Source organism: Canis lupus, chromosome 7, assembly GCF_003254725.2.
Source record: "Canis lupus dingo isolate Sandy chromosome 7, ASM325472v2, whole genome shotgun sequence".
Lineage (NCBI taxonomy): Eukaryota > Metazoa > Chordata > Mammalia > Carnivora > Canidae > Canis > Canis lupus.
This window is the reverse complement of record NC_064249.1, coordinates 67,853,591-67,880,453: the sequence shown is the minus strand read 5'-3', so window position 1 is coordinate 67,880,453 and position 26,863 is coordinate 67,853,591. Positions and strand designations below refer to the sequence as shown.

At 35.8% G+C, this 26,863-nt stretch overlaps 1 protein-coding gene across 1 annotated transcript; it reads left to right on the top strand.

The window, feature by feature from the left end:
• The first annotated feature begins 21,657 nt into the window (after positions 1-21,657).
• On the top strand, positions 21,658-22,857 carry LOC112648271 (E3 ubiquitin-protein ligase RNF113A-like). The gene has a single exon (XM_025429693.3). It carries the CDS (start codon positions 21,704-21,706, stop codon positions 22,754-22,756), a length of 1,053 nt encoding a protein of 350 aa, XP_025285478.3. The 5' UTR covers positions 21,658-21,703; the 3' UTR covers positions 22,757-22,857.
• The last annotated feature ends 4,006 nt before the right edge of the window (positions 22,858-26,863 follow it).

Sequence of the window (26,863 nt, the reverse complement as noted above, 5' to 3'; positions counted from 1 at the left end):
GGCCATGTTCCTGACTCTGCTTTGCTAGACCACAGGTCTCTGTCTAGCAAGTTTGGTCGGCCAGCCCATCAACTTGACCATATCTCTGTTTAGATAATAAACCCTGTGCAGGGGTTTAATACTTGGCTCTGATATCCATCTTCTCTTCCTAGGCTCTGCCCTGCCCAACTCCTAGCCTCTCTCCAGAGTCCTCTAATCCACCCTGTCAATTGTGCATTCCAATTATTTCTTCCTAACTACTCCATCATGAAAGCTCTCCCTTGCTTCCTCCTGACTCTCAATGTGGATAATGAGTTGAAGGAAGACTATCCAATTCCGGAAGAGCAGTTAGTAAGCAAAAGTTTAAAAGGATGGAAGTGGAGGATATTATGCTGAGCGAAATAAGTCAATCGGAGAGGGACAAACATTATATGGTCTCATTCATTTGGAGAATATAAAAAATAGTGAAAGGGAATAAAGGGGAAATGAGAAAAATGAGTGGGAAATATCAGAAAGGGAGACAGAACATGAAAGACTCCTAACTCTGGGAAACGAACTAGGGGTGGTGGAAGGGGAGGTGGGCGGAGGGTGGGGGTGACTGGGTGAGGGGCACTGAGGTGGACACTTGACAGGATGAGCACTGGATGTTATTCTATATGTTGGCAAACTGAACACCAATAAAAAATAAATTTATAAAAATAAAAAAATAAAATAAATAAAAGCTAGGCAAAAATCTGATGACAGCCTGAATTCAGGCAGTAAAAAATAGATGATAGATACAAAAGAGATTAAAAGCTAGAAAGTGTAGAATTTGGTGACTGGATTGATGATATTCACTGAGTGTGTATGTGAGAATAAAGAATATGAAATTACAAGGCAAAGGGTATTACCATTCACCAAGATAGATGATACAGAAGGAGTTTGGCAGAAACTAATGATTAATTTTTCAATGTGATTGATTCATGGTGCCTGTGGGCTTCCAAATTGAAATATTTATTAGGCTGTTGGAAATATGGGTCTGGAATTTAGAAGAATTCTTGATTACATTTAAGAATCACCCAAATGTAAAGGAAACATTAGGATAAGCTTTTTGTAAGATATTATAGAAATCATACAAAGAATATAGTCAATAATACTGTAAAAGCATTGCATGTTGACAGATGGTAGCTGCACTTGAGTAAGCATAGCATAAAGTAAAAACTTGTTAAATCACTACATTTTGCAACTGAAACTAATATAATGTTTTGTGTCAACAACACTAAAAAATTAATAAAAACTTTTTAAAAGTTATTATAGAAATTATATTTGAAGTGAAAGCTCAGAGAGACAAGAGAGTCTTTTGTAATTATGACTGACTTTTAAAGACTGATCAGAGAAATAACAGTCCTCAAAAAGGACTGAGGATAGTGGCTAATAAAAGTAGAAGACACTACTTGTATTTTGGCTGTTGAATTTTATAAGTTCTTTATATATTTTGGGTACTAACCCTCTATCAGGTAAGTCATTTGCAAATGTCTTCTCCCATTTTGTAGGTTGTCTTTTAGTTTTCTTGATTGTTTCCTTTGCTGTGCAGAAGCTTTTTATTTTAATGAAGTCGCAGTAGACTTGTTTTGTTTTGTTTTTGTTTCCCTTAGCAGCATTATCTACAACAGCCACATTATGGAAAGAGCCCAAATATCCACTGTCTGATAAATGGATAAAGAAGATGTGGTGTATATATATATATATATATATTCCATTAAATATAATATACATATTATATATATTCCAATATACATAAAATATACATATTATATATTTCAATATATATTCTAATATATATTATATATTCCAATATATTATATATGTATTAAATATATATATTATATATATTCCAATATATATAATGGAATATTAGTCATAAAAAACAATGAAATCTTGCCATTTGCAACAACACGGATGGAACTAGAGAGTATTATGCTAAATGAAATCAGTCAGAGAAAGACAAACACCATATGATTTCACTCATTTGTGGAAGTTAAAAAACAAAACAATCATAGGAGAAAAAAAGGCAAACCAAGAAACAGACTCTTAACTATAGAGGACAAACTGATGATTACTGGAGGAGAGATAGGTGGGAAGGTGGGTTAAACAGGTGATGGGGATTAAGGAGCATAGTTGTGATACACACTGGGTGTTGTATGTAAGTCTTGAATCACTAAGCTGTACAACTGAAACAATATTATACTGAATGTTAACTAACTGGAATTTAAATTAAAACTTTAAAAAAAAGAATAGAAGAGGGAAAAATGAAAATTTAGATTGTGAAAATCAAAGAGGAGACAGTTTCAAGAAGCGGTTAATAAGAAATGTGCATTGGAGTGTTTGGTGTTATAATAAAATAAAAATTCCATTTCTTTGGTACTTTAGAGACCAATAATTCCAGTAACAGGAACTGGTTAGCTGCTCAGGAACCTCCTTCCTTCTCTTGGACACACTGGCAGATAGTTTTCTGCATCATTTGCCATTAGGTGTTGTCATCTGAATGAACTCTGGCCAAGAGGATGGGCAAATATGATAAATGCCATGTCCTGTCTGACCTATAAAAAGTATTATGTATAACCCTTACTCCCCTTGCCTGCCAGTGACATTCAATAGATCTAGCAGAGAACTCTAAGATCCTAGAGAAAGAAGGAAGAATGAGATGTAAGGAGTCCATGTCCTTAAATCACTTTTGCAGAGTTTAATTCCCCTTCAATATTCTCTCTTTCCCCCCAAGCCTCCAATTAGACTTTATGAGAACAAAATTAATTTCTGTTAAACTACTGAGATTTGGGCATCATAAATTACAACCACTAGATTACCTGCACTAGTACAAAGACCTTCAAAAGGCATATTCAGTGCACTGATAGAGTCAGGAAAAGTAAAGCAGGGATAAGTATGTGCATTGGAGATTTCATGACAAATACTGTTATTATTCATGATCCCCATGAAAAAGACAAAAGAAGCCACAGTGATGTTTAGCATTCAGGTAGTACATTTGGTGTTTAATTGCTCAATATATAAAATTAACCTGACTGACCATACAAAGAGAACTTCCAAATCTTGTCTCCCCAGTGATAGTAAGAAGTGGAGCTTATGAAAGGAAGCTACTGTCAGTGCAGCTTTGGAATTCATAACCTGGGAACAGTTCCCATAATTTGGGAACTGTCTGAGAACTAGAACTGTTTCATGGAAGAGACTGAAGTATAAACTATTTGCTCACCAACTTTTATTGAGCACCTACTATGTGCTATTCTAATCAATGGGTGAACAAATTCATAACTAGGAGCATGTGTCATTTATTCAAAATCTCACAATACCAGGAGTAGTAATTCTCTAATACACACGGGTCATTCTTTGTCATAGACAGATGGGAGATTCAGATGGATGGATGGATGGATGGATTTATTCATATATATATTTATGTTATGAATGTTATACGTATTCATATTTATTCATATATGCTTTGCTTATAGAGTTGCAAGTGCACTTTCTTCTGCCCACTGCCTCAAAATCAGCTCTGCTTCAATTCAGATAGATCTTTATTCCTTAATGATAAATTTACAAGGAAAATAAAATAACAATTATTTCAATGTTTGATGCAACTAACTGGTCTCCAAATTATGGGGTCATGATTTTATCAAAGGAGCCATAAAACACAATGCCATCAATCACTTCTGCAGCTACCATCTCAACTCCTATAAATGTACTGCTAGTTTGATGATCTGGGAAAGATAGTGTCCTTGAGCCAGGTGCTCTGAGGTTTCATTTAAGGACTTGAGTCTTCGTATTCCCGTACAAAAAATGATTTTTGACACAAATCCATCTGCATATTTTCCCAAGGGGAAGAATATTCAAAACTTTCCTATTAAATTGTGAAATAAATTTATTATTAAAAAATGAAATTTCTCCAGTTGGGAATTAGGGCTTTATATCATCTAATGAGGTTTATTTTGAAATAATTACACAAAATGATAATGCCAAACCCAGCAGAGACACAACTTGGATAATAAACTAAGATTAAAGACCAGATGAGTATATGATGTTATTGAATGACTAGTGAACAACAAAAGCTAAAATAAGCAGATAATTTAGAGCATGCAGTGATAATGTAAAGTTTTATAGTGTAGGAAACTATATATGAAAAAGGAACCGCATCATATTTTCAGTCTATACTATTTTATCACCTGTTGCGAAACATTCTCTGTATGATTAAATATTATTGGCTTTTTTCTTTCTCTTTCTCCTCTAGAACTCTAGCCCATGTCAGTGAGCAGAGCATTACCATCACTGCAGACAGCCTTTTCACATCACAGTCCTCCCAAAGATAACCACTATTTTGACTTTTATTTATTTATTTTTTTTATTTTGACTTTTAGCAGCATACTCTAATTGTGCCTTTTATTGATCTCTAAGTGGAATCGCAGTATGTACTCTTTTGTTTCTGGCTTTTATGATTCAGCATTGTGTTTCTGAGTTTCATTTGTGTCGTTGGATGTAATTATAGTTTGTCATTCTTATTTCTGCATAGCATACCAATATGTGAATATACAAATATTAGTTATCCACCCTAATAGTTGTACACTTGTGTTGTTATCAGTTTGGGACTATTATGAATAAGGCTCTTATCTACATTCTTATGTGCATTTTGGTGATTATTATGTAAGTAGTTCTGTTGAGTGCTACCTGGAATGGAATTCTTCAGTATGTATCAATAAATAGTTTCCCAAAGTGATCTTACAATTTACCTTCCCATTTGGCATTTTAAAAGAGTTCTGGATGTTCTACATCATCTCCAACATTTGATATTCTCTCCCTTTTTCATCTTAGTCATTCGGGTGTCTGTGTAGGCCATTGTGGTTTTAATTTTAATTTCCCTGATAACTAATAAGGTTTTGTGTACCTTTTATATGTGTATCAACCATTTGGGTACCTACTTTTTGTTAAGCCCTTCTTTGAGTCTTTTGTAAATATTTTTTGGTTGTTTGTCTACTATTACTAAGTTGCAGCAGTTCTTTGCCTTTTTTGTGGTTTATAGTTTCACATTCCTAACGCTGTATGTGATGAATAAAAGTTCTTAATCTCAAAAGAATTTAAGTTCTCATTTTCAATTATGATTAGCACATTTATTGCCCTACTGAGAATTACTTGTCCACTCCTAAAGTGTAAAGATGTTTTCAAATAAAAGAGGTTTATTACTAACAATGAGACTGAAGAAAGAGAAATTAAGGAGTCAATCCCATTTACAATTGCACCCAAAAGCATAAGATACCTAGGAATAAACCTAACCAAAGATGTAAAGGATCTATACCCTCAAAACTATAGAACACTTCTGAAAGAAATTGAGGAAGACACAAAGAGATGGAAAAATATTCCATGCTCATGGATTGGCAGAATTAATATTGTGAAAATGTCAATGTTACCCAGGGCAATATACACGTTTAATGCAATCCCTATCAAAATACCATGGACTTTCTTCAGAGAATTAGAACAAATTATTTTAAGATTTGTGTGAAATCAGAAAAGACCCCGAATAGCCAGGGGAATTTTAAAAAAGAAAACCATATCTGGGGGCATCACAATGCCAGATTTCAGGTTGTACTACAAAGCTGTGGTCATCAAGACAGTGTGGTACTGGCACAAAAACAGACACATAGATCAATGGAACAGAATAGAGAATCCAGAAGTGGACCCTGAACTTTATGGGCAACTAATATTCGATAGAGGAGGAAAGACTATCCATTGGAAGAAAGACAGTCTCTTCAATAAATGGTGCTGGGAAAATTGGACATCCACATGCAGAAGAATGAAACTAGACCACTCTCTTTCACCATACACAAAGATAAACTCAAAATGGATGAAAGATCTAAATGTGAGACAAGATTCCATCAAAATCCTAGAGAAGAACACAGGCAACACCCTTTTTGAACTCGGCCATAGTAACTTCTTACAAGATACATCCACGAAGGCAAAAGAAACAAAAGCAAAAATGAACTATTGGGACTTCATCAAGATAAGAAGCTTTTGCACAGCAAAGGATACAGTCAACAAAACTCAAAGACAACCTACAGAATGGGAGAAGATATTTGCAAATGACATATCAGATAAAGGGCTAGTTTCCAAGATCTATAAAGAACTTCTTAAACTCAACACCAAAGAAACAAACAATCCAATCATGAAATGGGCAAAAGACATGAACAGAAATCTCACAGAGGAAGACATAGACATGGCCAACATGCACATGAGAAAATGCTCTGCATCACTTGCCATCAGGGAAATACAAATCAAAACCACAATGAGATACCACCTCACACCAGTGAGAATGGGGAAAATTAACAAGGCAGGAAACAACAAATGTTGGAGAGGATGTGGAGAAAAGGGAACCCTCATACACTGTTGGTGGGAATGTGAACTGGTGCAGCCACTCTGGAAAACTGTGTGGAGGTTCCTCAAACAGTTAAAAACAGACCTGCCCTACGACCCAGCAATTGCACTGCTGGGGATTTACCCCAAAGATACAGATGCAGTGAAACGCCGGGACACCTGCACCCCGATGTTTATAGCAGCAATGGCCACGATAGCCAAACTGTGGAAGGAGCCTCGGTGTCCAACGAAAGATGAATGGATAAAGAAGATGTGGTTTATGTATACAATGGAATATTACTCAGCTATTAGAAATGACAAATACCCACCATTTGCTTCAACGTGGATGGAACTGGAGGGTATTATGCTGAGTGAAGTAAGCCAGTCGGAGAAGGACAAACATTATATGTTCTCATTCATTTGGGGAATATAAATAATAGTGAAAGGGAATATAAGGGAAGGGGGAAGAAATGTGTGAGAAATATCAGAAAGGGAGACAGAACGTAAAGACTGCTAACTCTGGGAAACGAACTAGGGGTGTTGGAAGGGGAGGAGGGCGGGGGGTGGGAGTGATTGTGTGACGGGCACTGGGGGTTATTCTGTATGTTAGTAAATTGAACACCAATAAAAAAAAATAAAAAAAAATAAAAGAGGTTTATTCTTTATCTTTGTCACTTATTCCTGCAGTTTGCTTGACTGTGTGTGTGTGTGTGTGTGTGCATGCACGCATGTGTGTGGTATTAAGTAGAATCAGTGTTTTTTATTTTTAACATAAATCTTTAAATGACTCAGAACAATGTATTGAAAAGACTATTTCCATGCTGCCTTGTACATTCACTTTGTTAGAAATGAGATGATGCATATCCTTGTACCAATGACATACTATCTTAATTACCACAGTTTTATACTAGGTCCTTTTATTTATTAGTGTAGGTCTCTAGCTTGGTTCCTTTCTTTTAAGATCACCTTGGCTATTGGGGCACCCGGGTGGCTCAATCAGTTAAGCATCTGACTCTTTATTTCAGCTCAGGTTGTGATCTCAGGGTGGTGAAACAGAACCCCTTGTTGGGCTCCACATTCAGTGCAGAGTCTGCTTCTCCCTCTCTCTCCCCTTGCTTGTTCTCTCTCTCTCTCTTTCTCTCTCCCTCTCTCTCAAGTAAATAAATAAAATCCTTAAAAATAAAAAAATCACCTTGGCTATTGTTAGCCGTTTACATTTCTAAATGAATTTTAGATTCAGCTGATCAATTTACACACACACACACACACACACACTCCACAAGATTTTTATTAGGATGCACTGAAGTTATAAACAAATTTAGAAAGAACAAACATCTGTTATAGGAAAAAAATGCACACAATTTTCTATCCTTATCTGTAGTCATTCTTTTCCGATGAAAATGTGCAATTCATCCTATCAAGTTATAAAGTTTGTTTGCCCAACCCCCGAATCTGGGCAAGGCATAGGACTTGTTTTGGAAGAAAAACACAATAGAAACGACATTGTGTAGTGTCATGGTTGGGGTTTAAGAAGCCTTGTGTTTATACTCTTTCTTTTGGAGCTCTGCCAATATCAACAAACTTAGGATAGTCTGCTTAACCATAGGAGACAAATGTCTCTATAACATCTGTTGCCCATGTTAAAGCCAGACATCTTCCAGTATGTGGCTGAAGTTATTCAGGACCACCTCTGCCTCAAATTTATCTGCCAGGTGATCAAAGATGCATTGTGAGACAGGTCTAGATCCACTGACCATGACCTAGATAAAGAGACCTTTTCCTATGAATAGTGAATTCACTGGTAATAATAAGTGATTGCTATTTTAAGTCACTAAATGCAGGACAATTCTCACACAATAATTCCTAACTAAAAAAAATTTATATATATATAAATTTTATATATATATATGTATTTATATATATATATAAAATCCTGTGTATTTCAATCCATGAACAAATGTATAGCTTAATTTATGTTATCATCTTAAATTTCTGTCAATAGTTTTCTAATGTTTAGTGTAGAGGTTCTTTGACTTCCTATTTGGTGATTTTTAATATAACTGATAATTATATTATTTTTAAAATTAATTTTCTAGTTATTTGTTTTTAATTTAAATTTTAAAATTTGTCTTTGCATAGAATAAGCTATGTTAACTCCACTTTATTAATTTTAATAATTTATCTGTGAAGTTGTTGAAATTTTTAAATTCATAATCCTATTTTCTGAATTTAGTCCCTACCTTTCCAACCTTTAATCTTTTTTCTTCTGTTCCTTGCCTTCTTGCACTATGTATAGTATCAAGAAAAATGTTGAAAAGAACTAGTGGAAAGGGCATTTTTGTCACATTCCCAATATCAGAGAGAAATCTTTCAGTATTTCACTATTAAATAAAAGATCCCTGATAGTTATTAGGCTAAGAAAATTCTCTCCATTCTATCTTGTTTTCATTTTTTATAAATTCTGTCTGAATTTATCAAGTGCAGTAACTAAACCTATCAACATAATCATATAATTTTTCTTCCTTTCATGTTAACATGATGAATTAGACTATTTTACAAATAGTAAATCATTCTGGCAGGCTTAAAATACATTCCACTTTGATATGGTATATTTTCTTTTTAAATATTGTTAAATTCTGTTTGCTATTTTTTTCTGATGATTTTTATACCTTTGTTAATGAAAAAGACTGGTCTACAAGTTCTTATTAATGTAATGTTTTTGTTAGGTTTTGGTATCAAAGTTATACTAGCCTATCTTTTTCTAATCTTCAGAAGAGTTTATACAATATTGCTGTCATTATTTCCTTAAAGGTTTAAAGGAATTTCCTGTTGAAGCCCTTGGGCCTGTGGTTTTCTGAAATAAAAATTTGTAATAAAGTAATAATTTTTAATAGTTACTAGACGACTTAAATTACGTATTTTTATATCAATTTGTGTAAATTGTATTTTCAAAATTTCTATTTCATTTAAATTTTCTAAATTATTGGCCTTACCTGCTTAGGATATCTTCTTGTTACTTTTTTATTTCTATAAAATCTGTAATGATGTTCTTACTTTTTAATTTCTGGTATTAATAACCTGTGTTTTTCTCTTATTTCTTTTTTGTAAAGATTTTATTTATATATTTATTCATGAGAGAGACAGAGACACAGGCAGAGGGAAAAGCAGGCTCCATGCAGGGAGCCCGATGTGGGACTTGATCCCAGGTCCCCAGGATCATGCCCTGGGCTGAAGACAGAAGCTCAACTGCTGAGCTGCCCAGGTGCCCCTTTCTCTTATTTCTTGATGAAGTTATGATGAATTTATAAATTTAGTTAACTCTTTATAGTGTCACATGGTGATTTCAAATTTTCTGTTACAAGATTTTTCAGGACACCTAGGTGTATCGGTTGGTTAAGCTTCCAACTCTTGGTTTCAGCTCAGTTCATGTTTTGGGGATCCTGGGATGGAGCCCCTATAAGCTCTGTGCCCAGTGAGGAGTCTGCTTCTCTGCTTCTCTGCCTCTTTCTCCCCCTCCCTCTGTCCTTTCTCCCACTCAGGCATGCTCTTGTTCTCTCCCTTCTCTCTAAAATAAATAAATAAATCTAGAAAAAAAATTTCTATCAATTTCTACTTTTAGTCTTATCACTTCCTCTCTCCTTTCTGTCATCTTGTCTTGCTTTTCTTGTTCTAGGTTTTTGATAAGGATAAGATCATTGATTTTCCACCTTCCTCCTTTCTAATGCATGTATATAAGGCTGCAAATATCACTCTAATCACTACTTTGCCTTGCATTTGACAAGTTTGAAAATGTATCTTCATTATCATCCAGTATTAATGTTTCCTTATTGCACTATGATTTCTTATTTAACCCATGGACTATCTAGACATTATTTTGTAAATGTTCAACTACTTGTGAACTTAACTTTTTTTACTACTGATACCTAACTACATTCCACTGTGATGGTAGAATGCATTTCATCAAATTCTTTAATATATGTGGAGGTTTTATTTATGTACCAGTGCATGGTGAATTTTGGTAAGTATTTCATTTGCAAATATTTAATTAATATCTTTTATATTCCATTATTTATTTGTTAATTAGGTCAATTTTGTTAAGTGTTTTATATGTCTTCTCTACCATTATAGAATTTTTGTGTTTTTTCTATTAGCTATTTAGATAGTAATGTTAAAGTTTTCTATGACATTGAACTCATCTACTTACTCTTTTAGTTCTTTCAGTCTTTGTAGGACATAATTTGAAGTTACAGTTATTGAGTACACAGAAATAGGATTGTGATCTATCTTCCAAGTACAGATACCCCTTTATTATTACAAAAATGTCTTTCTTTATGTGTAGTAATTCATCTTACTTTCCATTATATTGTTTCTGATACTAGAATGGCCACCCCAAAGGTATTTGTAAGTATTTGCATAGCATTTCTTTTCTTTTCTTTTACTTTCACTGTTTATAAAGTCTAGTGAACATGATCTTTTTACTTGAAGTACTTAGTCAATTTACCACTGTCCTGTATCCTGTATTGCTTGATGTCCAGTACCTTGAAAGCCAATGTTTTTCTTTCTTCTTTCTTTCTTTTTTCTTTCTTTTCTTCCTTCATGCTTTTTCAATTTTTTTCCAGATTTTATCCATTATTCATGAGAGACACAGAGAGAGAGAAGGCAGAGACACAGGCACAGAGAGAAGCAGGCTCCATTCAGGAAGCCTGATGTGAGATTTGATCCCGAGACTCCGGGATGTGAGACTTGATCCTGGGACTCCGGGATCATGCCCTGAGCCAAAGGCAGACGCTCAACTGCTGAGCCACCCAGGCATCCTCTTTTCAATTTTTTTAATTGTTTCTAGTAGTTGAGTAAATTTGGTTCCAGTTACTCCAGTTGGTCAAGAGTACACATTTGTTAATTATCTTTTACAGAGATTTATAATAAAAAAGAAAAAGGTATATACATTTACTCATGTAATTACCACTTCAGTTGGAATGTCAGTCCTCCAATTTTCTTTCTCCTTCAATCTCATCTTTCTTTCCAATATCACACTGTCTAGATTAGTGTAGCTTTATAAGTGAATTTTGAAGTTCAATAGTATAAATCTTCCAACTTTATCTTTCTCCTTCAATATTTTGTTGGCTATTCTGGGTATTTTACCTCTCTATATATACACTTTAGAATTGGTTTGTCAGTATCCACAGGACAACTCACCGGGATTTTTAGTGGGACTGTGTTGAATGTATAGAACAACTTGAGAAGAAATGACATCTTGACAATATTGAGTCTTCTCCTCCATGAATATGCAACAGATCTCCATTTCTTTAGTTCTTTGATTTCTTTTATCAGAGTTTTATAGTTTTCCTCATGAAGATTTTGCACTTACTTTTTTGAGATTTATACCCAAGTATTTCAATTTGGGGTGTGCTAATATAAATGGTATTATGTTTTTAATTTCAAATTCCAGTTGTTCATTGCTGGTATATAGGATAGTGACTGATTTTTGTGTATTAACCTTGTATCCTGTAATACTGCTGTGGTCATTTATTAAATCCAAGATTTCTTTTTGTCTATTTTTGTTTTTTTCTACATATATCCTCTGTGAACAAAGACAATTTTATTTCTTTCCTTCCCAATGTATAAACTTCTAATTTCCTTTTCTTGTTTTATTGCATTAGCTAGGACTTCCAATATGATGTTGAAAAGGAGTGTTAAGAAGGGATATCCCTGCTACGTTCCTGATCTTAGTGGGAAAGCTTCAAGTTTTTCACTATAAATACAATATTAGCTGTAGTGTTTGAAATTTCATTTTACCAAGTTGAGATAGTTCCTTTCCATTCCTGCATTACTAAGAGTGTGTAGATGAGTGTTGAATTTTGTTAAATGCTTTTTCTGCATCTATTGATAGGTTCATGTGATTTTTCTTTTAGCCTGTTGATGTAATGGACTACATTAGTTGATTTTTGAATGTTGATTAGCCTTGCCTACTTAAGATAAATCCCACTTTGCTCTGGCATATAATTCTTTTATGTACATTGTTAGAATCAATTTACTACTATTGTGTTGAGAATTTTTGCATCTATGTTTATAGGAGATATTTGTCTGTAGTTTTATTGTAATTTATTTGTCTGCTTTTGGTGTTAGGGTAATATTGGCCTCATAAAATTAATTAGGAAGTATTCATTTTGATTCTATTTTCTGTAAGAGATTGTAGAGAATTGGTATAATTACTTCCTTAACTGTTTGGTAAAATTCACCAATGAACTTATCTGGACCTAATGCTTTCTTTTTTCAAAGGTTATTGATTAGTTATTCAACTTATTTAATAGATATTTGGCTGTTCAGATTGTTTATTTAAGCTTTTATGAGTTCTGGCACATTATGTCTTTCAAAGAATTGATCCATTTCATTAGGTTATGAAATTTGTGGCCATTAAATTGTTCATAATTGTTCATAATTGTTTATTAGCCTTTTAGTATCTATGGGATCTGTAGTGATGTCTCCTTTATTTCTAGTAGTAGTAATTAGTGCCTTCTCTCTTCTTAGTAGCCTTGCTAGAGGCTTATCAGTTGTATTGATCTTTTCAAAGAACCAGCTTCTGGTTTTGTTTATTTCTTCCATTATTTTCCTATTTCCACTGTCACTGATTTCTGCTCTAATTTTTATGATCTCTTTTCATCTTCTCCATTTGGATTTTTCTAGTTTCCTAAGGTGGAAGCTTAGATTATTGATCTCAGATCTTTCTTCTTTTCTTATATATTTGTTCAATGCTAGAAATTTTTCTCTAGGTGCTGCTTTTGCTGCATCCCACAAATTGTGATAACTTAAGTTTTAATTTTCATTTAGTTCAAAAGATTTTAAATATATTTTGAGATTTTTATTTGACCTCTGTTATTTAAAAATATCTTGTGTGATCTCCATGTCTTTGGGAATTTTCCAGCTATTTTTTTCTGTTATCAATTTCTAGTTGAGTTCCATAGTAGTCTTAGAGCAAAAATTGTATGATTTCTCTTCTTGTAATGTTAATGTGTATTTTATGGCCCAGATTGTGGTCTATGTTGTTGAATGTTTCATGGGAGCTTGAGAAGAATGTGTATTCTGCTGTGGTTGGGTGAAGTAGTCCATAGATATCAGTCATATCCAGTTGACTGATGGTGTTAGTGAGTTGAACTATGCCCTTATCATTTTACTGTGGGCTGTATCTGTCCATTTCTGATCCATGGGTATTAAATTTGCCAGCTATTGTAGTGAATTAAGCTATTTTTCCTAGTAGTTCTATCAGTTTTTACATCAAATATTTGGACATATATAGTTATCCCTGATAACTTTCCGTGGTCTGATGTCATCTGTGTCTAAAATTAATATAGCTACTTCTCTTGGTCAGGGTTAGCATGGTATATATTTATCTATTTACTTTTACTACATATGTACCTTGTTTCTTGTAGACAACATATAGTTGAGTATATCTTGGAATTGTAATTTTCATATACAGCTAACAATTTGGTCTATTTTATATCTTCCATGTCTCTGCTTAATACTCATTCTTTTCTCTAGCTTTTTAAATATATGAAACACAATTATAATAACTGTTGTAATATCTTTGTCATTTCTAGGTTAGTTTCAACTGAGTAATTTTTTTTCTAATTATGAGTTGTATCTTCCTGCCTTTTTGCCTGACTCGTAACTTTTGACTAGGTGCTAAATATAACAAATGCTAACTTGTCGGTTACTGTATATTTTTGTATGCCTATATCTTGTACTCTTAAACTTTGTTCTGGGATGAGTAAAAGTTATCTAGAAACCACAGGATGCTTTGGGTCTTGCTTTTAAGCTTTGTTAGGCAAACCATAGCAGCATTTAGTCGAGGATTAGTTGTTTGTTTGTTTTTTTTTTTCTCACTACTGAAGCATTTACTTTATACTCTACCAATGCTCACTGAATTTTGAGGTTTTCCACTTTTACTATTTGGAGCAAGCACACTACTCCAGGCCTTATGTCAGCTTTAAGCACTGTTTCCTCTTTTCCCAAGCTTGCATAGTTTCCTCAGCACATGCGCCCATCAGTACTAAACTGAATCTTTGAAGGCACTCTCTGAATATCTGCAAAGTTCTGTGTGCATCTCTTGCCTCTCCATTGCTCTGCCAGGAAATTTCCAAACTCTTGGCTCTTTTCAACTTGGGCTCTACTTGATTTCTTCCTGTTCATGAAATGGACTTAAAAGTTTCTTCAGCCAGTAGTTCAAGCAACTCTATGTCTTACTTCATTTGATTCCTTTATCTCCAGGATCATTTAATGTTGTTGTTAGGTCTCCAATATCGTGAAGGACAGTTTCCTATATTTGGTTTATTCTCTAGTTTTTTTTTAGGCAAGAGGTAAATCCATTCCCTGTTATTCTATCTTTCCTAGAAGTATGTTTTTAGGTTATATAATTTAGTTACAAATAAAATTATTACTAAAAGTAAGAGGACTTAACAAAATCAGAGTTACCATCCTGACTGATGGGACATTGTGACTACCCAACTTTTGTAGACACTGCGACTACTGTTTTTCAAAAAGAAGAATGGTTGCAACTAACCTGCAGATGTAAGGAGTAATTAACACCTAAAGAAGAGCTATACATACTGTTAATATTAAACGGAAAATAGAGACCAAACTTGAAAAAGCCCTGAGCAAAAAGAAAAGAAAGACAGCACTCTGAGCAAACAAAACCATAGAAGCCATGTAAGAAAAATTAAATATAGGTCACTTCATGAACATAAGTGAAACTTAACTTAGGTTATTTCTTATAAATGTCTCTGACAATCATAATCATCTTCCTAAAAATGGTATAAGATGAACACTTTTAAGCAACAACCCTGCTACCTGGAAACCTCCACTGTATTCACCAACCACTGTAAGGATTAAGCAACTTCTTCATTTTCACTTTCTAACTCATCTTGTAATGTCAAGACCCTGAGCTTCATATCAGTTTTGGATCCAAAAACTCCCAGTTTGCAACTGTTCTTATATACACAATAAACTCTCACTAATTACTATTTTACCTACCTGGTGATTTTAATATTGCTATCTCTGGATTTTTAATAATGCTAAATAATGAGGGATGAATGGTGCTAAATATTGCCAGTTTTCATACCTAGCACCACCCTTCCTTTCTAATCTTTTCCCTATATTTCGTGTCCTAGTAGACTAAAGATGCTATTGTTAACAATGTTCCATCGTACTGGTCAGCCAAGGTGGCACTTTCATGAGGTTAGAAGGGAGATGGAAGCTAAAAGTCATTATTTTGCCTCTGACTCTAGCAGTAATCTAATGTGCATGCATCACACATGTGGCAATGTAGGAGAAGGGAAGCATGGCCAGGCAATCATGGGCTTTTCTATAGCTGTGCAGCAATAAGAGACATATGAAAACAGGCTCCAGTGGGCACAAGAGCTTCATTTCAGTTTCTGATCTTTCAGGGATGACATTTTCCTCCCACTTATTCCTCTAATATTTCTAACAAATTTCCAGCCTCACAATCTATATTAAATATTTCTCTTATCAAAACACCTATAGTGGTTTCTGTTTACTACTGAATTCTGCCTGTTATAGCATTAATATATGATGAATTGAGAAATAAATAGATAAATCATGAGAAGGGGAGAGGAGAGAATGGAAGGAGAGAAAACATGGGAAATTGAAAAAATAAGATGAAAGAATTTGTCTCATATCATTGATATTCAAAGTATTTTTCAAGTATCTTTTCTGATAATGTTTATTTTGGTATGGGCTGTCATGACAAAGTATTGGCAATTCTATAATAGTATGGATTTTTCTCTTCTATGTTAAGCCTGTCAGTTTAAAAAGGGGGGAGCAGGGGGGTATCCCAGGTGGCTCAGAGGTTTAGTGCCACCTTCCGCCCAGGGTGTGATCCTGGAGACCCATCGAGTCCCACTTTGGGCTCCCTGCATGGAGCCTACTTCTCCCTTTGCCTGTGTCTCTGTCTCTGCCCCTCTCTCAGTGTCTCTAATGAATAAATAAATAAAATCTTTAAAAAAATAAAAAGGGGGCTGTTTTTGGATTTGGTAACTTCCTAACAATCAACTAGTCAAGAAAAATTGAAATTTCATAAATGAAATCAAAATGATATCTTAGTTAATCTGCTGATATATTTTAGAACCTCCATGATAATAATATATATTTCTGTTTGCATCCACCAATTATTTCACTGCATTTCAAAGTTATCTCCAGTGACTAATATGCACAAAATACCACATGCATCAAAAATTACATCAGAGATATTTCTCTCTTTTTTTAAGATTTTATTTATTTATGAGAGAGAGAGAGAGAGAGAGGCAGAGACAGAAGCAGGCTCCATACAGAGAGCTTGACATGGGACTCGATCCCGGATCTCCAGCATCAGGCCCTGGACTGAAGGTGGCGCTAAACCACTAAGCCACCTGGGCTGCCCCCAGAGATATTTCTATTTGCCATTTAAACCTTTGATTTTTTTCATGTAGAGAGAGTGTCTTGTAACAATCTTAAATGTTAGGTATAGAAAGAGGCTTCTGTATTCTTTCCCACTGGCTTTTGTTTGATGTCCTATGTTCATTCCACTGGCCTTTACAAGCCACAGTTTTTCATGTGATTTCAAAGGATGTTGATTTTTACACTGATTTCTTCATTATCAAATGAGCTAACAAACATGCAGATTTATAGACATACAATTAAATGCAAGGTTTCAGCAGTAGTGACTGTCACTTTATCTAGCATAGCCTGCCTTATTTGCCAAAGGCATCTTTAATTTTTTTTTAAGATTTTATTTGTTTATTTTAGAAATAGAGCACTAGCAGAGGGAGAGACAGAGAGGGAGAAGCATGGTCCCTATGGAGCAAGAAGCCCAGTGTGGGGCTCAATCCCAGAACCCCAGGATCATGACCTGAACCAAAGGCAGCCATTTAACTGACTGAGCCTGTCAGGTACCCTGGCATCTTTAATTTGAACCTGAGACTACAATTTAAGTAAAATCAAGATTGCTTCCTCTTTACCCACCCTTCTCCCTTTCTTCCTTTCTCTTCATTTGCTTTGCAATATAATTTCTAAATAAGTGAAAAATTTTCACATTGCAAACAATTTAAACCTTGCCTTTACCAGATAGATAGATGAATGGATAGATAGTAGATAAATGGATTGATACATTAGATGATAGATAAACGATGATAGATGATAGATAGATGATAGATAGATGATAGATAGATAGATAGATGATAGATGATAGATAGATAGATAGATGATAGATAGATAGATAGATGATACATAGATAGAAAAATTTTTAACTCTTTCCATTCTTCTTTGCTTTTCTCCCTCTAGTGGGGACTATTAGATGTCTACCAAATGCTTTTCAAGACTGAGGCAAACAATAATTTCTCCAGTAGCTAGAGTGTTGGATGCTGAGAGCTCACAACTGAGTCCTCCGCCAGGAACTGCACTTGGACAAAGAGAACTTTCTTGCCAAATGTTGATGCCTACCCAAGGGCAGTCCAAGGCCCAGGAGTCCTTCCTCAATTCAGTATCTCTGAATGGCCATCCCACCCTCAGAGCTTTCAGGGAGACCATCTGAAGTCTGTTGCAATTGGATCACAGTTCAATTTTGCCCTTTGCCTAAGCCTGCTTCACTCATTCCTTTACCACTCTTGTTTCTGAAAGAACACCCCCAACAAATCACCAGCATGTAAATTTTCATTTTGTAATCTGTTCCCTAGGGAAACCAAATTATAAGGACCTGACATGAACGACAGGAGACAGGATCCTCTAAGATGGAATTCTGGATAGTGATAGTGATAAGGACACCATCATTGGTGAAAAGTGAAGCCCTGACAGCTTCTGGCTTCCTGAAGTCAATAAACTGAGATAATATGTAGTGAGTCAGTTCAACCAGTGGTGAACTAAGATAGGGCACTAATAGAGGTGTATCTGGGGGGCATATGAGGTGCCGGGAGGCAGAGAGGTCTAATTATACGGACTATGGGATTGGGAGCTTCTTGTTGGGAGCTACTGAAACATAAGATTAGTCATCAAATTTAGGCAAAGTATGAAAGCCAGAGGGCTTTCTAGGCAACATCTAAAGGCTCTCTTATCCTGTAGGCAAAGGGCAGGAAAGGCTGGGGATCAGAAGAATTACATAATTATAAGGATGAAAGAGAAGATTGACTTCTCAACATCTACAAGTCTGCTACTCTAAAACAAGAGCCCTGGTTGAAACCTGGGTGGTCTGGACATTCTGGAGAAGATCTCATTGGTCCACTATAGCAATGGCATCATGTTACTAGACCAACTGAATAAAAAAGGCAAGTTAAACACTGTAGCATAAACCATTTGTGCTGTTCAACACATCTATGAAATTTTAGGAGTGTAGTGTCTTGGATTATGCTGGGACCTCCCCTCTAACAAATTACTGCATCTTGCACTGCCTGTCACTAAAACTGAAGCAAGAAGACCAACAGGCCTCTATGGGTTTTGTAAGCAGTATTTCCCACACTTCGGAGTGCTGTTCTCATTCAAGAGTGTCAGGGAAGGAGGCCAGGTTTAAATGAGTCCAAGAGCACAAAAGACCACTAAGCAGGTCCTAAATGCAGTGGAAGCAATCATGCCTCTTAGGTGATGTAATCCAATAGACCTAATGGTATCAGAGGTCAATATAATAGAGGAAGATAAAGACTATGGTAAGTCCCAGGCAATGCATCACAGTATACAAAAAAATATATTCCTAGTATACCTGAAGCATAGATTCATAGTAAAGGAGTTAGTAAGTCAATGTGCACACACTTATCATATTTATATCAACTATAAGGTATTTATTTAATAATACAAGATTATAAAGCATAATAAAATGAAACTGACCCCTGCCTATTAAGCTCCCTGAATAACTCTCTGAATGCATGCTCTCTCTACTTAGTAGAGAAAACCAGTATCTTTTATGTTATTTCAGTGCATTTCTTCATACTTTCATTATGTATCACTAAAAATAAATACTATTTTTTGTGCTTTTACATTTTATATAAATGATATAGGCTGCTACTGACTTCAACTTCTGTTTTTGCACAAGATGATGTGTAGAAGATTCAACCATGTTGACCTATAGTCCCAGCTTTTTCATTTTTACCACTTTGTAATATTCCATTGTACTAAAAATGTCATTATTTATTTATCCATTCTCCTATTGATGGAAATATGAATTGTGTACCTTTTTTTCTATTGCATAAGATGCTTTTATTAAGATTCTTAATGTGTGCTTATTTTCATATTTTCTAGGCAATATTACATTGGCCTCCAAAGTCAGACAAATCATGCTCTTACCAAATGTTGGGAATACAATTCTAGGTTAATGGGTTTTTTTTTCTTAGTTTTTATTTTAATTCCAGTTGGTTAACATACAGTGTTATATTAGTTTCAGGTGTACAATATAGTGATTCAACACTTCCATATATCATCTGGTGCTCATGATAACAAGTGCACTCCTTAATTCTCACCACCTATTTAAACCAGCCCCCCAGGCCCTCTCCCCTCTTGTAACCACCAGATTATTCTCTATATTTAAGAGTCTGTTTCTTGCTTTGTCTCTCTCTTATTTTCCCTTTGCTTGTTTGTTTTGTTTCTTAAATTCCACATGAGTGAAATCAATATAGTATTTGTCTTTCTCTGACTCATTTATTCTCTGACTTTGCATTATACTCTCTAGCTCCATCCATATTGCAAATGTCAAGATTTCATTCTTTTTATGGCTGAATAGTATTCCATTGTGTGTGTGTGTATGAATGGATAAAGAAGAGGTGATATATATATATATATATATATATATATATATATATATATATCTTTATCCATTCATCAATTAATGGACACTTGAGCTGCTTCCATATCTTGGCTATTGTAAATAATGCTCCTATAAACATAGCAGTGCATGTATCCTTTTGAATTAGTGTTTTTGTATTTTTGGGGTAAATACTCAGTAGTGCAATTAGTGATTATAGGGTAGCTCTATTTTTAAATTTTTAAGGAAACTGCGTGCTGTTTTCCAGTGTCTGCACCAGTTTGCATTCCCACCAACAGTGCATGAGGTTTCCTTTCTTTCCACATCCTCAACAACACCTGTTGTTTCTTGTGTTGTTGATTTTAGCCATAATGACAGGTGTGAGGTGATATAGCTCATGGTGGTTTTGATTTTCATTTCCCTGATGATCAGTGATGATGAGCATCTTTTCATGTTTCTGTTGGCCATCTGTATTTCTTCTTTGGAGAAATGTCTGTTCATGTCTTCTGTCCATTTCTTAACTGGATTATTTGGTTTTGGAGTATTGAGTTTGATAAGGTCTTTATATATTTTGGATACTAGCCCCTTATCTAATAAGTCATTTGCAAATATCTTCTCCCATTCTATAGATTGCCTTTTAGTTTTGTTGATTGTTTCCTTCGCTGTTCAGAAACTTATTATTTTGATGTAGTCCCAATAGCTTATTTTTGCTTTTGTTTCCCTTGCCTCAAGAGACATATCTTAAAAGAAGCACTATGGCTGATGTCTAAGAAGTTACTGCCTATGTAAAATCTCTAGGATTTTTATCGTCTCCTGTCTCACATTTGGGTCTTTCATCCATTTTGAATTTATTTTTGTGTATGCTGTAAGAATGTGGTTCAGTTTCATTCTTCTCCACGTTGCTGTCCAGCTTTCTTTCCCAACACCATTTGTTGAAGAGACTGCTTTTTTCCCTTTGGATATTTTTTCCTGCTTTGCCAAAGATTAATTGCCCATATTATTGTCAGTTTATTTCTGTTTTTTTTTTTTTCTATTCTGTTCTATTGATCTATGTGTCTACTTTGGTGTCAGTACCATACCATTGGATTACTACAGCTTTGAAAGTAACTTGGAATTGTGATGACTCCAGCTTCACTTTTCTTTTCCTGTGATTTGGTTGTTCTGGGGTTTTCTGTGATTCTCTACAAGTCTTAGGATTATTTGTTCTAGCTCTGTGAAAAACACCATTGGTATCTTCTAGGGATTGCATTAAACATATAGACTGCTTTGATAGTTTCAATCCATGAGCATTGAACGACTTTCCATCTCTTTGATGGTTATTTTTTTATTCCCAAGACTTTGAAGACGTTGCACCACTCCTCAGGGCTCCGACCATTGTTCTTCAGAAGTCTGGGCTCTTTCTAATGGTCTCTTCTCTCTGGGTGCTTTTAAGTCTTCTCATTCGCTCTGAGGTTCCAAATACCTACAAGGTAAATGCAGTTTACATTTAAATACTGCACCTCGTGCAGTGACGTGAAGGGGCCCGCGTGGCCGAGCACGCCACGGCCTTCTGGAGCTCCAGACTCTAAAATGGCAGAGCCGCTTTCTCCCGGAAAGACCACAGACCAGGTGTGCACCTTCCTCTTTAAAAAGCCCGGTGGAGGAAGAGGGGCTGCAGGCCGCAGGAGGCGCGGGCGCTGCGACCAGGAGCCTGGAGACGGCGGCAGCGGCAGCGACCAAGGCAGCGCTGTGGTTCGCCCCGAAAAGCAGCGGGCGGCGGGCGACCCGATGATACAGACGACCCGGGGCCGGGGCCGGGGCCGTGGGACCCAGAAGGCGGCTTGCGGCCACCCGAGCAGCGAGGAGGAGGGGGCGGAGGAGCCCGAGGCCCAGAGTCTGGGCGTGGCCTACAGGTCCACCCGCTCGGCAACCCCCGCGGGGCCAGGGGACGTGGGGGCGACTGCCCGCTCCGAGCCGGACCCCGAGGAGGAGCGCGACGCACAAGCCATCTTCGAGCGCAGCCGGAAGATCCAGGAGGAGCTGAGGCCCAAGGAGGATGACAAGATCTATCGGGGAAGCAATAATTATCAGAAATACATGAAGCCCAAGGATACGTCTCTGGGCCGTGCGTCCTCCGGGATGGTGAGGAAGGGCCCCATCCGGGCGCCCGAGCATCCCTGTGCCACCGTGCGCTGGGACTACCAGCCCGACACCTGTAAGGACTTCAAGGAGACTGGCTTCTGCGGCTTCGGAGACAGCTGCAAGTTCCTCCACGACCGTTCAGATTACAAGCACGGGTGGCAGGTTGAACGTGAGCTTGAGGACGGTCGCTATGGTGTCTATGGGGACGAAAACTATGACGTGGGAAGCGATGATGAGGAAATACCACTCAGGTGTCTCATCTGTCGCCAGACCTTCGAGAATCCGGTTGTCACCAGGTGCAGGCATTATTTCTGCGAGAGCTGTGCACTGCGGCACTTCCGCACCACCCCTCACTGCTATGTCTGTGACCAGCAGACCAACGGCGTCTTCAATCCAGCCAAAGAATTGATTGCAAAATTGGAGAAGCATCGAGCTGCAGAAGAGGGTGATGCTTCTGATTTCCCAGAAGACCTCGATGAGGCTCCGATCGCCACCACTTAGCCTGCCTATTATTCTCACACCTCAGAATAAATCTTTTGTTTGGAAAAATAAAAAGTAAAAACAGACAAACAAATAAATACTGCAATGTATTTTTAAATGAATTCATTTATTTTTCTGCTTGGGTTTTATTGTGTTTGCTGAATCTGAAGATTTGTGTCTTTCATCAGTTCCTGAAAATTCCGTAGAATTACTTCTTCAAATAGTCTTTCTTCCTTAATTTTTATCCTATTCCTCTGAATTATCAAGGAAAGTAGGTTATATATTCTCATTTTAATTCCAGGCTGCCTTGCTTCTCCTATTATCTATTCCTTAACTCTCTGTATTATATTTTGCTTCAGTTTACAAATCCATGCTTCAGTTTACAAATTGTCTTCAATTTTGTCTATTCTGATATTTAGCATTCTTTTAGCATTTACAGCAATATTTATTTTTATATCTAGAAATTATACTAAGTTTTCTTCAAGTCTTTCTTTATAAATGCTATCTTATCTTGTGCTTGTGTTTTTTTTTTTATTCCTTTCTGTTTTAAAACATATTAAGCAAATTTGTTTTATGTCTTTATTGAATAATTCTTTTATCTGGTGCTTTTGGGGGTCTAATTCTACCTTTTTATTTCTGTTGTCACTGATGGTAGTTTGTGTCTTATAATTTTAGATTATAATATCAACTTCATGTGGAATTTAGATGGGACGTTTCTTTGTGCCTCTGTTTGAGAGAGATTTGCTTTTGCTATAGTCAGGCACACAAAGATACTACCAAGCAAAGGTCACTTTAAGGTAAATTCTCAAGTTAGGATTTTCTGGATCACCCAATACATTTAGATCCCAAAACTATGAGCACAGGCTTATCATACAAATTCTTAGAAGAGAATTTTTGCTGTTTTTGTTTGGTTGGTTGGTTTTCACTGAAAGCCCAGGATAAGACAGTCAAGTTCCCTTGTCTTCTTTTTTTGCGGATACATGGAATTTTTTCTAGTCTGCCTTTTCACCAACATTGATTTTTAAGAGCTCTAGTTTAAGCAGAAGCCTCAATTTCCATTCACCTCCTCATAACAACCCCTGCATGGTCATCAAAGCCAAAGCTCTAGGATACTAAAATTGGCAGATACCCTCAGGACAGCTTTGACATCAACACTTGCTTACCATTCTGATTTTCTGTTCTCTCTTCACATATGGTCCCTGAGCATTTCCATTTCACTCTTCTTATTCCAACTGTTCATTTTAAAGGACATATGTTATAGTTTATCCAGCAGGTCTAAATACTTTGCAGTGGGACAGTTTTCAGGATATCTAATATGTCATATTGATAAATAGGTGTGTACATATAAATTTTAGATTTGGGGGATGATAAATAAATTGTTTTCCAAGTGGATGCTCCTAATTATGGTCCTCTAGTGGAAATAAATTGACATATGATATACTTCTCATTTCAAAAGTGTACAGTTTAATAAGTTTTAACATATGTATACCCCATGAGGCCACTACCACATTCAAGATAATGAATATTTCCATTACCCTCATAAGTTTGGCTGTTTCACATTTTGTTATTTTCTCCAGTTCATCATGTAGAAGATTTGGTTTTTAGCTTATTGTCCTTATTTTTTTTTAATTTTTTATTTATTTATGATAGAGAGAGAGAGAGAGAGGCAGAGACACAGGCAGAGGGAGAAGCAGGCTCCATGCACCGGGAGCCCAACGTGGGATTCGATCCGGGGTCTCCAGGATCGCGCCCTGGGCCAAAGGCAGGCGCCAAACCGCTGCGCCACCCAGGGATCCCTTATTGTCCTTATTATAAAAATTTTCTATATCTCTGCAACTAGATTTGCCAATCATTTACTCTATGGCTTCTTCTTTTTATTTTTCATGCCATGCTAATGAAGAGCTATTCAAAGATTATTTATAAACCCACCCAAATTTGCTGCTTCTAATTTTTTATGATTTCATTTTTATACACTTACATTTTTAGGATTATTTCTTTTTGCTCAGCAGTCCAAAACATTCTATGTAGTGACAAACCAGATTTTTAAGTCAAAGGCATCAGAATGAACAGTCTCACTTAACACAAATTATTGAATTAACTCCAAATTAAAGAATTGCCTCTTCTATATTATCAGCTATCAAACCATAGAAGAGGTTAGAGTGGGTTCTGTTTCTCTTAGCACTTTTGTGAGGAATAGATTATTTTAATTCTAATTTGAGATCCACGTGTGGAAGCGTTTCTTTCAATATACATTCATAAAGTTTGACATCATATCTTATTTTAATTAACTGCTACTTTATTTCTTAACTGAAAACTTATTTTTATCAAATTATAGAAAAAGGCAAAAAAAGAGAACAAAGTAATAAAAATATTAAAAGCTCATCACTAAACTATATCAACTAAGCAATGACTTATGAGAAAATGTGTGTCTTAGTTTCTAGTTTTTTATTTGAAGGTGATTATTTCCAAAATTACTTCTTTTAAGCATTTCTTTACATCTCTTGAAGCCAAGAGTGTTACCTACTCCAGCCCAGGTAGGGACTTTACCATTTGACTATGCTTTGATTTTTCAGAAGTGGCATACAAACTTAAATTTTAAATGAATAGTATATCTAGCCCTGTTATAGTTCTCATTTTTGGTTTAATGAGTCTACTAGTAAATTCAGAATGCTTAGTATACCCAGACACATTCTGGTTTTGTGTTTCTTTCTTTGAGGAGGAGGAGGAGGGGGAGGAATGGGTATGGTGGGGCAAGTTATGTAGAACTAGTGAAATGTTAGACCCAGGAGAAGATATGTTGACAGTTTGTAACACACTGGAGCAGAGGCTTATTAACTCATGGAAGGAAATGTATTTCCTACTATTCAGCCCAGAAGGTTATAGAAGGAAGGGCACTAAGGAAAGAGAACAGTGAAAAACTTAATGGAGGAATAACTGGTGAGACTAGATAAGAAATGAAATAAAATATAAGACAAAATTAGGTGGGGATATTTTAAGACAAGAAAAACTAAGCAGAAGATACTTGAGGAATAAAAAGGGAAAAAGAGTTAAGAGGTGTGTTGAAAGCCTAAAAATTTTTTTAAAAGTCAAAGCTAGAAAAAGACAAAAGGAATTAGGAGAGAAAGGAAAAAAGAATTGGAAGAAAAAACAGTATGGATAAGAGCATAACAAAGCTGAAAGTGGAGAAAGACAGAGTGCGTGTAGGGACTGGCGTTGCAAAGGACACAGATTTACAGCACATTTGTCTAATTCCCTTTGGTCTGTGGGTTTCACCTTTGGTCACAAATAAATGTACTGCAACATGATAAACATGCCAACCACTCCATTAACAGAGCACCCACAGGCAGTATCTTTAAGGAAAGAATGCTACAAAATCATCCTTATAAAGTAATTTTGTATTAGAGCAAATAAATCCTGATTTCTTTTGGTTTTGCTTGACCATAGAAACACTATTTTATGCTAAAAGGAATTTTTGACTCCCCTTAAGTCCTGAGCACTACAGAGCAAATGTCTATCTCTTAAAAATATGTACTTTTAAATTTAAAAGCACATCATTTTGTTTAGCTTGTCTACTGCACTGATATACATAAAATAAAAACCTGCTTTTTTTTCTTCTGTGAATCACCTATTGAATCACCTCGGCATGTTTTATCCAAGGATAGAAGAGAAGAATGTATGTTTCTGACATGAGAGTAAATGTTTAAATAACTCATAAGAAACATAGGTGATCTTTGCCTTTTAGAATTATCATACAGGATTTGCTTTTGCTCCAGCACGTATCTTTTATTAAGAAGACAAATGTAGTAAGGCACATCCATGTTGCCTTTGCACTGTCTAGGTGTGTTCAATTCATAAAGTTGGTATATGTATAAGTAAATAAAAACCATCAAATATAAGCCTTATATATTCATTTATTTCATAAAAGGTATCAGAAATGTGTTCTCTTCAGGGAAGGATAGGAAACTAATTTCTAATTTTGGGTAGCACATAGATACAGGGATATTTTGCCTCATTGCCTGCATTACTGAGTTTTAAGCCATATGTTCCTGGCTTTAGTTCACAATATTTACACCACTGGTGAGATGATAAAATCTGAGCACAGTGTGTCCTATTCAGACTTCATCCAAT

What these genes read in the sequence shown, in the direction of transcription:
- LOC112648271 (XM_025429693.3), top strand. Translation starts at nt 21,704, where the DNA reads ATGGCAGAGCCGCTTTCTCCCGGAAAGACCACAGACCAGGTGTGCACC.